Genomic DNA, 12,808 nt, shown 5'->3' with positions numbered 1-12,808 from the left:
GGAAGGATCCAGTTCAGTTTGTTCAGATCCTGTTTTGGGTGTTTTGTAATAAAAATAAATCCGAACAAATTTGAGCCGTCCAAAACACTTTTGGACGGCTCAAATACAACAAATGGACCTAACTGATTTGAACAAATTGGACTGGATCCAATCCCTCTATGAAGATGGCGATTTGGATTGGTTAAAGATGCAATCAGCATTTACTTCTATTTACAAAGTTTTGTTATTAGAGAGTATTGGTCAACTTTTAGCTTAATAGGTTAGGTACCACGTCAAAATTGTACTAGTAAATAAACGAAAGTGAAGTAAATGGACCTAACTGATCTGAACAAATTGGACTGGATCCAATCCCTCTATGGAGAGGGCGATTTGGATTGGTTAAAGATGCAATCAGCATTTACTTCTATTTATAAAGTTTTGTTATCAAGGAGTATTGTTCAACTTTTAGCTTAATAGGCTAGGTACCATGTCAAAATTGTACTAGTAAATAAGCGAAAGTGAAGTAAATGGACCTAACTCATCTGAACAAATTGGACCGGATCCAATCCCTCTATGGAAAGGGCGATTTGGATTGGTTAAAGATGCAATCAGCATTTACTTCTATTTATAAAGTTTTGTTATCAAGGAGTAATGTTCAACTTTTAGCTTAATAGGTTAGGCACCACGTCAAAATTGTACTAGTAAATAAGCGAAAGTGAAGTAAATGGACCTAACTAATCTGAACAAATTGGACTGGATCCAATCCCTCTATGGAGAGGTGATTTGGATTGGTTAAAGATGCAATCAACATTTACTTCTATTTTCAAAGTTTAGGTGTTATCAAAGAGTATTGGTCAACTTTTAGCTTAATAGGTTAGGTACCACGTCAACATAGTACTAGTAAATAAACGAAAGTGAAGTAAGAAAATATGAAAGAATCTGGTTTTGGACCGCAGAGGTACTGTTCAAGTGATCGCAACCGTTGAATGATATTTTTAATTGTTCAAATTTATTTTTATATTTTTACCGGCAAGAATATATTTTTACTGGTAAAAGTTTCAGCAAATCTGAACCATTGATTATCAAGATGAACGGTTCGGAATGAACTGCACACGCTTCTTTGCAGTTGACTGTAGAGAAGCCAGATCCAATATGAAATTGCTGACGGCCCCTTTATATATATATATATATACGGGGCGGTTCCGGAGACACCCAAAAAAATACCTAAAAAAACACCTCATAGTTTCCGATCAAATTTTGATGATTTGAACCGCTCAATGTGATCAGAACGTGATTTTAAGAGTACCTCATGAGAAATCAGCAAAAAAAATGACCGCAAAGGACTTGATCCGAACAGTTTTTTAATGAACGGTTCAAATAAAAACTGCTCAAATCAAACCTTTGCCGGTCATTTTATTTTCTAATTTCCCGCTAGCACTCTTAAAATCACATTCTGCACACATTGAACGGTTCGGATCATAAAAATTTGATCGGAAACTATGAGATTGAGATTATGGGTGTTTTTTTGGGTATTTTTTTAGGATGTCCCTTGAACCGTTCCGATATATATATATTATAGTTCCTTAAATTTTAGTTCTTTCCTTGAACTAGTTCTGCCGAAGATAGTGATAGTGATAAGAACCAAGACAAAAGAAAAAAAAAAAAGTTGTCATTTTGAATATCTGCTAGTGATAAGTAACAAGAAAAACGGAGAGATTGACTTGAAACATATTTGCTGACGATTTTGTGAAGTAATCTGTCTACATATCTATTTTTCAAAGAGAAAATTGCCATTTGACAATGATAAGGGTGAGTTTCTCAAAATAAGCTGAGTTTATTGGCGCGGGTACTTTGTTTACGAGAAAAGGCCCTTTAGCTCCAAAAATTGATGTATGTGAAAAGAATAATCCGTCTCAAAATCCGTGTTTGTTGGGACTAAAACTCTACTCTTCTAACCCCTTTAGCCCTGTTGAAAAACTCACCCTAATGAATTTTTATTTTTATTTTGGCTAAGCCTCCCAGATGAATTTTTAGAGTGACCAAAATAAACTATTTCATTTGATAGTGATAAGCAATGAAATTCATTCGGTGGTCTTGGCCGGGTTCCATCATGTAGAGTTGCAACACTTTATTTATCGCATATTTTTGTGAGGTTCAATATGTGATGAATAAAGTGTGGACCCCATAAAATGTTGGTGAAAAAATGTATTGAAGCACCAAGTGGTGGTGTCCGAAGTACTTTATAGAGTTACTTACACAAAGAGGGGTAAATTATAAAAAACCATCTTGAGATTTCTAAAAATTATAGATTGCCTCCTTATGTTTGAAAAATTACAAAATATTCCTATCGCATAACAAATCACTCTCTTGTTGTTGGTGTATCCGCTAGAAAATTTAACAGAGTTCATCTGACATCATCAAATCTTAATTATAATAGACCACACTGTTTTTTTGTGGCTTATGAAAATATTGCAGAAATGTGAAATTGGCCTTCCATAAGTTAAAAAAATATTGTTTGGACTATTATAATTAGGATTTTATAATGTCAGATAGTTACCGTCAAATTTCCTAGCGGCTGCACCACGACAAGGGATAAGTTTAGGTAATTGATCCCTTGCTTCAATCCGACCTCGGGTGACAGATCAGGTGAGGCTTCCTTGTCTTTGTATCGGTGTTTATTTCGTTTATTTGGCCTTTTTTAAACCTTTTATGGCAGAGCGACATGGGATATTTTGTAATTTCCGAAATGTGAGGGAGCAATTTGTAATTTTTAGAAACCTTGGAGGTGGTTCTTGTAATTTACCCAAAAAACAAAACAAAGAGAGCTGTACCGAGAGAGAGAGAGAGAGAGAGAGAGAGAGAGAGAGAGACTCCATAGCAATTGCTGCAAGCAGAGAAATCTGCAGTATGCAACTAACTCTGGCCCTTAATGTTGGTCTCTTTTAGCACAACATACTCACTTTTAATGCACGTCCCTTATAAAGTTGGATTTTTGATTTCCAACATTGCCCCCTAAGTTTACACTTTTAAGATTACTTTTGTAATTTGTGGAGGTTAAGATTTGAAAATTTAGACACTTTTTTCTTCCGCCCATCAAAGTGAACTGTTATTGTGAGACATCCTAAAATGGGGTAGAGGCAGTGTTCTAAATGGCGGCTGCCTAAGTGCTTGGAGGTGCCTTGCCGTCACGCCAATACCCCTTGGCGTTTGATTTGGCACCCAGAGAGGTTTGGCGGTGTTTGGCAGCGGCCTTGGCGGTCTCGGCAGTCTTGGCGGCGTCATCGGCGTCTTTGGAGGCCTAAAATGTATAGTATTAAAATAATGGAGATCAAGTTTTGGAAGGGTATGGAGGAGAAGAGTTAAAGGAAGGAGATGAACTTTTAACTTGGCATTAGGGATGTCCGATCTCGTTTATTTCTACTTATTGTCTTATTCAATTTATTTGCTAGTTGCTACTACTTAATTTCATTTGGGTTTGTACATTAAACTTTGCATTATGGTTAGGGAAAATTTCAAAAAAACCTCTGAACTTTCTGACAACTTGCAAAAAAACACCTGGACTTTTACTATTGACAAAAAAACACCTAAACTTAGCATTTCGTTAGCAACTAGGCCCCTGCCGTCTAATTCCATCTAGTCCTAACGGATGGAGCTAACGGAAGGCGTTAACTTTTTATTTATTTTTACTTTTTACATTCAAAAATTACTTTTAACACTTTTTTTATTGGTAAATAAATATGCAATAAAGTTCTTTTTTTTCTTACTATTTATCAAAAATTACTTTAACTCTATTTTTTACTATTTACAAAAATAACTTTAACCACCATCTTTTTTGTTACTTTCAAATTTTACCTTTCCCCTTCTCTCTCTCTCTCCCTCTTTTTTTTTAGAACTTTAACCCCACTCCACCAATCAACTGCCAAAGCTCTAGCTCTAATTTCAGAAATTCAAAATTACTTTTAACCTCCTTTTTTTTAGCATTCTTGTTTTTACTCTTTATTTTTTGTAGTAAATAAATATGATATAAAGTTTTTTTCTTACTATTTATCAAAAAATTACTTTAACTCTAATCTTTACTATTTATAATAATAACTTTAAGACCCATTTTTACTTTCAAATACTCTCTCTCTCTCTCTCTCTCTCTCTCTCTCTCTCTCTCTCTCTCTCTCTCTCTCTCTCTCCCTCTCCCCTGATGAAAATCCTTCCCCCTCTTCTCTCCACCGATCAGTTTGGAGAAACCCAAAATTCCTCTATCAGTTGGTTGTGGGGTTAAATTTGAAAGTAACAAAAAAAAAAAAAATAGGGCGGGGTGCGCGGAAGCAAGGGGGTGTTAAAATAATTTTCGTAAATAGTTAAAAAATGGGGGTGAATAATTTTTGGAAAAGAGTAAGGAAAAAAGAACTTTATTGCATAGTTATTTATGACTAAAAAAAGAATGAGTTAAAAGTAATTTTTGGAAGTAAAAGTAATAAAAAAAAAAGAAAATGTTACAAAGAGGAGGTTAAAAGAACTTTTGAATTTTTGAAATTGTGGCTAAGGCTTTGGCGGTTGGTTGTGGGATTAATTGGTGGTGTGGAGTCGATTCTAATAAGAAAAAAGAGGGGGGGGGGGGGGTGGTTGTGGAAGGGTAAAATTTGAAAATAAAAAATAGGATTAAAGTAATTTTCAATAAATAATAATAAAAAAAAAACTTTATTGCATATTTATTTACCAATAAAAAAAAGAGTTAAAAGTAATTTTTGAATGTAAAAAGTAAAAAATAATAAAAAATTAACGCCTTCCGTTAGCTCCATCCGTTAGGACTAGACGGAATTGAACGGCAGAGGCCTAATTGCTAACGGAATGCTAAGTTTAGGTGTTTTTTTGTCAATAGTGAAAGTGTAACGCCCCGACTTTTCGGAAGTAAAATAAAATAAAATTTTAAAAAAATTTGCTAAATAAATATAATTTTTCAAAATAAAGTTTAACTATTACAGTCACAAGATAAATTTGTTGATTCAAAATACATTAATTTCAGAGCTGACTCTAAGCTTGATACAAATCCGAAACATACTCGATCTTCGTTCCTGATATTCTCTCCGTGTTGAACTGCAACATCTTCAAATCATCTCCGGTGAATCCTGCGCCCTCTAGCAAATTGATCGCCGAAGCAAACAATTTGCCAGGATACAGACGTATCCGTGAGTGATAAATCACCCAATAGAATAATCCAACCCAACCACCTCTCTTACATTACAGATAGCAAGCAGCAGGATAATAATAGTGCGAAAAAGCAAGACAAAGTTTGTTCCACATAAACCAGTTTATTACTATCCATTAACTAGTCGTGTAATCTAAGATCTCCTCCGCGGGATCTTTCCTCCCCAACCACTAGCCATGCTCGGTCCCATGAGATCACTTCCCTTTGCTGTCGCAGATGCATCTAAGTTATGTACCGAGTATGCATCCCAATAACTACAACAAGGGGAAAGCTTATCATGCCTGAATCACGACTAGGGTTCGCTTATCTTATGTACCACTTCACAAACCACATCACAATCACCACTGGACACCCGCCAGTATATCAATTCATCACTGGACACCAGCCAGTCTATCAATTTATCACTGGACACCCGCCAGTTTCAATCTCATCACAAATCTCAACATCACGCCTGCAGGCAATCTAGAAATAAAACTTTCCAATTCATCCATTATCTAGCATCGTCTAGGTGAATTCTACTCGCATACCACCCCATGTCTCTAGGGTCCAATCTATCACTTAAATCGATGCAATATACAACAAATCAATAATAATTAAAACAATTAATAAACAACGTAATCACGCAACTTATTATGAACGGGCCGTTGCCCTTAATCTTGTATGGTCAAAATGTCAATATCAAGTAAGAGTTTTAAAAAAGAATTAAAAGAAAAAATTTTCTGGGCTCTTATTAATTAATTCTAATATAATATATTAATTAAAAACTAATTAAATACATTAAATAGATAAAAATATTGAAATATTTATCATGACCTTAATAAGAGTCCTAAAGGTTCTATTCAATCAGTTGAGTGCCAAAAGTTAAGTTCGGAGGGTCGCGGGATTATTTTAAATAAAGATATTAAATAAAGTGGCCGAAAGTGAAGTAAATAAATAATAAATAACTTACTGATTAAAATATATTGAGGTTAACAAAGTTTCATCTTTGGAATATAGAGAGTCTAAATAAAATTATTCGGGCATTTATAATAACGTGTATAAGGTCGTAAAGAATTTTTGATTGAAAACGCTATAGAAATAACAATAAATAGTAAATTAAATTAAAAAAATATTATTTTAACAATTAATGATCTTTCAGGTGTGAAAAGTCTAGGAAAAATAGTTCGGGGGTCAAAACAATGTTCGGAAGGTCGAAAAGTTGTTTCGAAACATTTAAAAACAACTAAATCTATCAGATAAATTAAACTGATATTATTAATACGTTTTATACTAAGTTGATATTACATTGTAAGAAAATAATATCAGATCAGTAGTTTTTCATAATAATAATATCAGACGGATTGTAAAATAAATATCATAAAGGTCATCTTCTTCGCAAATAATTACAAATAAAATGTCGGGATCAAAAATAATATCAATTTGGTGAATACGGCAGAAAACGCGCGCTTAACTACATTTTTTTTCGTTCGGGACATAGACTTAAGCATATAAACACTTAATATACTTAGAGAAGAGGTTGGATATGATTATAATACCTTTAATCGGATCGAATTGATTCAAAAACGAATCTTGAATTTTGAGAAAGAAAACTTCGATTTTGGCGATCGGGGGACCTTGGGCTCGAATTGAATGATGCTTGGGGATGCTTGGGGTTGAGGGAAGTGATTGGAATAATCAATTCGGGTCTCGGTTCGTCGGGGCTATGAAACCCACTTTTCTCTCTCTTTCTTTCTCTCTCCAGAACTCCATGGATTGAAACTTGGTTTCCTCTGGTTTTTCTCTCTCTTTTGGACTGGTGGAGCGTGGGGAATATTGTGGTGTAAATTTCGTGGGTCAAGGGGGTGGGGTATTTATAGGAGAATTTTGGTAGAAGATGATAAGAGTTAATTTAATGGGGTTGGGTTCATGGGATTTGGAATGGACGAATAGGGCTTGATTTTTGGGTTAGGGAGGAAGTAGAGACGGAGTAGGAGACGGAAGGAGTTTGAGGTGAGGAAGGAGACAGAGTGTGCATGTACGCATGTATGTGTAGGAAAATTTTTTAAAAAAAATGCATGTATATATTGTATGCATAATTGTATTTAAAAAAAAGAATTGCATTAAGGAAAATAATTCTAATAATATTATATTTAGAAAAAAAATTGGGTCAAAAATCCGGGTCGTTACAGAAAGTTCAGGTGTTTTTTTGCAAGTTGTCAGAAAGTTCAGAGGTTTTTTTGAAAATTTCCCTTATTGTTATGTAGAACTTTGAACTTGCATTATGGATACATAGAATATAGTTTGATTAGATAATGGTTTGTTAAAAAAAAAAAAAAAACGCCGAATTGCATGGCGCCGCCTAGGCGGCTTGGAGGTGGATCTCCACCCTACTAGCGCCAAGCGCCATTTAGAACATTGGGTAGAGAACCAACATTAAGAGACAGAGGGAGTAGTATCATCTTGTAGACATATATTATAAAGAAAAAATGTTTTCCATACAAATTAACACAACCATTTTTTCATGAAAACAACAAAATGCTGCTATGCTTCAACTTCAATTGCTTAGAAGATCAGAAGAAAACTGAAAATGGCATGAAGTTAACCAGGGCACAGCCACCTTAACTTGTAAACAAACCGACTATTGTTATCCAAGCAGTGGCACAGTATACCATTAGCAGTTATTTATCCAATTTGTAAAAGAGTACTCTATGTATTCAACGGTTATGTAATAGTTGGATCATGGGGTTTACACCATTCCCATTCCTGGTCCATGTATCACACTGATTCACATTCTAGGTAGCATACTTCAGGCAGGGAATGATAGGCTATCCTGACAGACGGCCAGTACTCACGGCCTGCATATGTTTCAGCCATATGGTGCAAACACGTATACCCATATTTCCAATCTTGCTGGTTTTGTCACTTTCCCTTGACAGTCACAGCCTGCATATGTGTCCTTGTCACATGTCCGTATATGTGCTTCTTAGTAGGACAAAAGGAGTATGCCTAAAAGCTCATATTTACATTTATTTGGTCCACAGAAACTAGGGAAGAATAACATGGAGTTTGAAGAGACATACTTGTTTGTGGCTGGGGCACACCACGTCATGACTAATCCCATACTAAACAAGACAAAACCGTGCATGAATGCTGTGGAAGGATCATAAGGCAATAGTAGCAGCAGCACTGCAGCTAAAGGGATAGCCGAACTGGAGCTTATTTGGGATAAAACTATCCTCCCAGAATTTGGATAGCGTTGCCCGAGGATATCCCCCATCTTCCCTCCAAAAATACTTCCGAGCGAACCAGCAATAATAAAAAGGGTCCATAGAAATGCCACTTTCTTGTGGGAGAAGCCAATAAGCTCTAACCACATAGGGCAAAATGACAATGCATTCCAAGGAAAAGATCCCGCCACACCTTGTGCAACAATTATCTGGAAAGATGGTATTTTGATTACCGATTTTGCTTCTGTAATCAGGTATTTAACTTCTGTCCAGAAGGGTTTATGAGGAATTTGAGCTGTAGCTTCATCAAAGCGGGGATCATTTGCAAAGAGACGGACCAAAACACCAACAACAACACTAATCAAGGCAACCAGATGGAAGGCTATCCTCCAACCTGCGATACCCATGAAAGATGTTGAGGCTAACAGCACTGAAAGAAGCCCACCGATGATGGACCCAATGTTTCCGGTTAATTGTAACCAACCAAAAGCTGTTCCAGGGTTGGTCTCATCGGTTGAGTCTGCAACAAGGGACTGAACGGATGGTATGACTATGGCAAGTCCTATCCCATTCAAACCTCTTGAAACAGCCACCTGAATAACCATTTAAAACAACTAAGCACCGCATGACACAAATATTGGGTTACGAAAAACAATAGCCAGAATGTCACATTGACAATTCAGGAGGTTGTCTGCTGAGTCGAATGCGTAACATACAATCATAATCTGTACACACTCAGTGAGGGGATTGCCTGTTGACATGTGTACCCTATAAAATTGGACTTGCTCTAAATTTATGAAATTATGAGATATCTATGCAGATGGCCAAATGACAAGTTTGTGCAACATGGTTTTGCCAAGTTGAGATGTGTACCTTTATGTTTGTGTTATCCTGGCTCAAAACTATAGTTGAAAATTTCAAGAGATATACATGTGTACAGGGGTGGAGCCAAGCTTCTCATCATTTGAGTAAAACCAAATCAAACTGGATTCTTCATTATTCCAAGATTATTGACCAATTAACAAATAATGCCTTGATTCGTAAGCGATACAAAAGATCGTGAGCAGGGGCGGATCCAAGGGCTTGCCTGTGGGCCAAACACAACTCCAAATTTTCACTAATTATACTAGTTTTTCAAGTTTGTTCGGAAAAGTTTTATGGAATTGGCTCCTCCAAGTCTCTTGGGTGGAAAAAATTTCTTAGAACTTCCAAACATGTTTGGGAACACCCCCATAAAATTCCAAGTTATCAATCAATTTTTTGTGCCAAGAGGCCTTTGGTCGAATAGCAATCAGGGGTACACTTAAGTGCCAGGAGAAAGGAAGTCAAGGATTCAACTCCTCTTCAAATGTGTGAACGTAAATATTATAATGAAGAAAGTATACAATGCACACCCTTTAAAAGTGTGTATCATATACACCTATTGTATAGTTCATTCATTAAATTTTGGTGTATTTCGTAACTTTGGCCTAAAACTCGTAACCTTTCAGCAATAGAATTTGTAACATTTTCACTATGATTTATATCATTTTGGTGCATCTCACAACTTTTATACTAAAAAATCGTAATTATTCAGAAATAGAATCCGTAATGTTTAGGATTCGTAACATTTTCACTAGAATCATAACATTTTGGTGCATCTCGTAACTTTTATACTAAAATCGCACATTTTCAGCAATACGATTCATGACATTTCCTTTGTGAATCATAACAATTCTGGAGGTGCATATGATACACACCCGTATTTTGGGTGTGTATTGTAGCCCATTGTAATGATACTGACATTTTGGGTGTGTACACCACCGTTTGGTTGTGAACGGTATGCAACTGCTTGAATCACTTTGAATAAATAACATTTCGCATAAAAATTTCTAACATTTATAAATAAGATTCATAACATTTGTATATTCATATGCACAAAAAAAAGTCATACATTTTTAAAAAAATCACAACAACAGCTCATAAAATGTGGAGTATATCTTACTAATTCAAAATAAATGTTCTAAATTTATGTCCCAAGTGTTATGAATTCTAATCTCCAAGCTATGAATTCAAGTCGATTTAGACGAATGATGCATATCGTACATACCCACCTAAATAAGGGCCCGTATTGTATTCCCATGAAACCTAAAAGGTCAACGAAAAAACGAATTCATATAGCTGATCCTAGGATCAGTTTTCTTTTTTTTGGATCGGCTAGGGTCGATTTTATTTGGTTCGATTATAGTTATATGTATACACTCATGTAATTTAGAGAGAGAGAGAGAGAGAGAGAGAGAGAGAATATGACGAAGGTGGTGTACCTCAACGTAAGTGGAGGAAATGGCGACAAGGAAAGTGGCGGCGGCCCAGAGGAAGGCCCCGAGGGCGACGACGTGGGCGCGGTTGTGGCGGGTGGCTAGATAGGCTGCGAGAGGGTAGCAGGAGGTCTGGACAATGGATCTGAAGAGAGTGAGGGAGCCCAGCCCAGTTGGGTCCGTGTGGAGTGCGGCCCCCACCTCCTTGTACACTCCGGGCAGAAGTGACTCGTCGGCTCTCTCCATTATTCCGCCAGATTCACCAGTATCAGCGTCAACGTCTCCGATTTCTTTATCCCCATTTTCATTCTTTTGGCTTCTCTGTCCTTTTTCTCTGTCCTTTTTTTTTTCCCCCTGCTCTGCTCTCCCTTTTCTATGGAGAGAGAGAAAGAGGGAGAGAGGGTTGACTTGACTGGGGGCGGGAAGATCTGTATCTTTTAGTTCTATCTTTTGTCCGAACGAGGGAAAATTATGGTGTGCCACTGCCATACCGACAGGGGATGTCGCTACTTGCAAAGCGGTGTCAAGCGACCGATTTGATCGTTTATCCCATCGTCTACTCGTCATAAAAGACTTAGATTGAACCTAAGTACAGATAAATCTGAGCCGTTGATTCTTCGGCAAAGCATCGAGCCGTCGATTGTAAAGATGATCGGTCAAATCGGCCACCCTACCCTTACTTTCCAGGGGTGCTTGACAGCCCTTCCGTTTCCAGCAACTATAACCTTGCCACGTGGCATTGTGACATCTTAGCGGTAGTTATTTTTCCTGAACATTCAAGGGGCGTTACTGGCAAGCTAAAAATTGACAAAAAATAACTTAAATTTTTAACAAAAAATTTAGTTTAGCATGAATAACTTTACAAAAGCTATTAAGTTGCAGTGAAAATGGGGTCTCACCATAGTGCTGCTAGTAGGGGTGATACCGGTCCGGTTTCGACCGGTTTGAACTTATTTTTCGGTCGAAAAAAGATGCAGTGTCTTTTTATTCATCTTATTTGGAGTTTTTCATTTGTTTATCGGTGATACCAACTCATTTTACTAAAGATTGAAAAGATCGGGAATAATGTTGTACTGTAGTAATTATTTTCAAGAATCACTGATTTATAAGACTGTGTGATGGGGATGTTCTCAAGCGGTATATCCAATCGCTCATCTCTTTTGGGAATCAAGGGTTCGAATTTTAATCGAATAATAGACGGTTCTAATTTGTATACGTTCAGATTCAATGCGAACCGTCCATGTCGAGATGAACGGTCGAATTGACTACTCGGCAGAAACGATATCAGTGCATCGATTAATTGATAAATACTCACAAAGGAGTGGATATGGGTCTGGCTAATGTAATGTGACGGTGATGTAGTAGGATTTTGGGAGATTGCCACGTGTACGGTGGGCTTAGGTTTCGGATTCTGGAACAGGGTAGTAACGGTGGGCGCAGGAGTTGGAGATGATTGGCTTCTAAATTGCGAGTAGGGAGTAATTTTAGTTCTTGCTTTAAATGGAAGTAAAGCGGAAAGTGAGTGAGATGCCATTTTTAGGCCAATCAAAACCGTTGCAAAAGTTTTGGAAACCTTTGTATAGGAATTTGGGACCCGAAACTGTTGTAGTGTAGCCCGCACTATGCTTATAATGTAGCTAATTCGACTGTTCATCTCGACAATGGACGGTTCGAATTTTCATTCGAACAATGGACGGCTATAATTTCTAAGAGTTCGGATTAAATTCAAGTCGTTTGCACTAAGATGAATGGTCGAATCGGCCGTACTACACGGTGTAGTGCGTGTGGCGGGTGCACTACAGCCCCTCCCATTCCAGGAATTTGAGCGCGTGCTGTGCAAAATCCCCGACTACCCGACCCGACCAGAAGGGTCTCGGGCGGCTTCTGAACAGGTGCTTTGGTTGGGTACGGATTGGGTTCTATAAAAAAAATACGAGTTTCGGTTTGGACTTCGGGTTGGTGTGTCCCTTACCCGTGGGGTCCGACCCACGCAAAGGATAAAACCGACCCGATCCGAGATAAAAAGTCGGGCTCGCGGACGGGTCTATACCATCGGTAGGTTCGGTTGTGGGCCTGAATTTTCCTTATCCGACATGGTCGGGTTGGGTTTCGGTCCATACCCGACC

The 12,808-nt window shown here is 37.4% G+C and overlaps 1 protein-coding gene across 1 annotated transcript; it reads right to left on the bottom strand.

The window, feature by feature from the left end:
* Positions 1–7,590: 7,590 nt before the first annotated feature.
* Positions 7,591–11,032, bottom strand: LOC131302460 (uncharacterized). The gene is made up of 2 exons (XM_058329124.1): positions 10,689–11,032; positions 7,591–8,978 (listed from the first exon to the last, which is right to left on the bottom strand). The coding sequence occupies exons 1-2, from the start codon at positions 10,926–10,928 to the stop codon at positions 8,142–8,144; spliced, it is 1,077 nt and encodes a 358-aa protein (XP_058185107.1). The 5' UTR covers positions 10,929–11,032; the 3' UTR covers positions 7,591–8,141.
* Positions 11,033–12,808: the final 1,776 nt, after the last annotated feature.

This window comes from Rhododendron vialii, chromosome 10a, assembly GCF_030253575.1.
Source record: "Rhododendron vialii isolate Sample 1 chromosome 10a, ASM3025357v1".
NCBI classification, from domain to species: Eukaryota; Viridiplantae; Streptophyta; class Magnoliopsida; order Ericales; family Ericaceae; genus Rhododendron; species Rhododendron vialii.
The sequence above is the reverse complement of the archived record's forward strand: the minus strand, read 5'-3'. Positions and strand labels throughout refer to the sequence as shown.

Coding starts and splice junctions, on each gene's coding strand:
- LOC131302460 (XM_058329124.1), bottom strand. CDS start 10,928: ATGGAGAGAGCCGACGAGTCACTTCTGCCCGGAGTGTACAAGGAGGTG. Junction 8,979..10,688: donor TTTCCTCCACTTACGTTGAG/GTACACCACCTT, acceptor ATGGTTATTCAG/GTGGCTGTTTCAAGAGGTTT.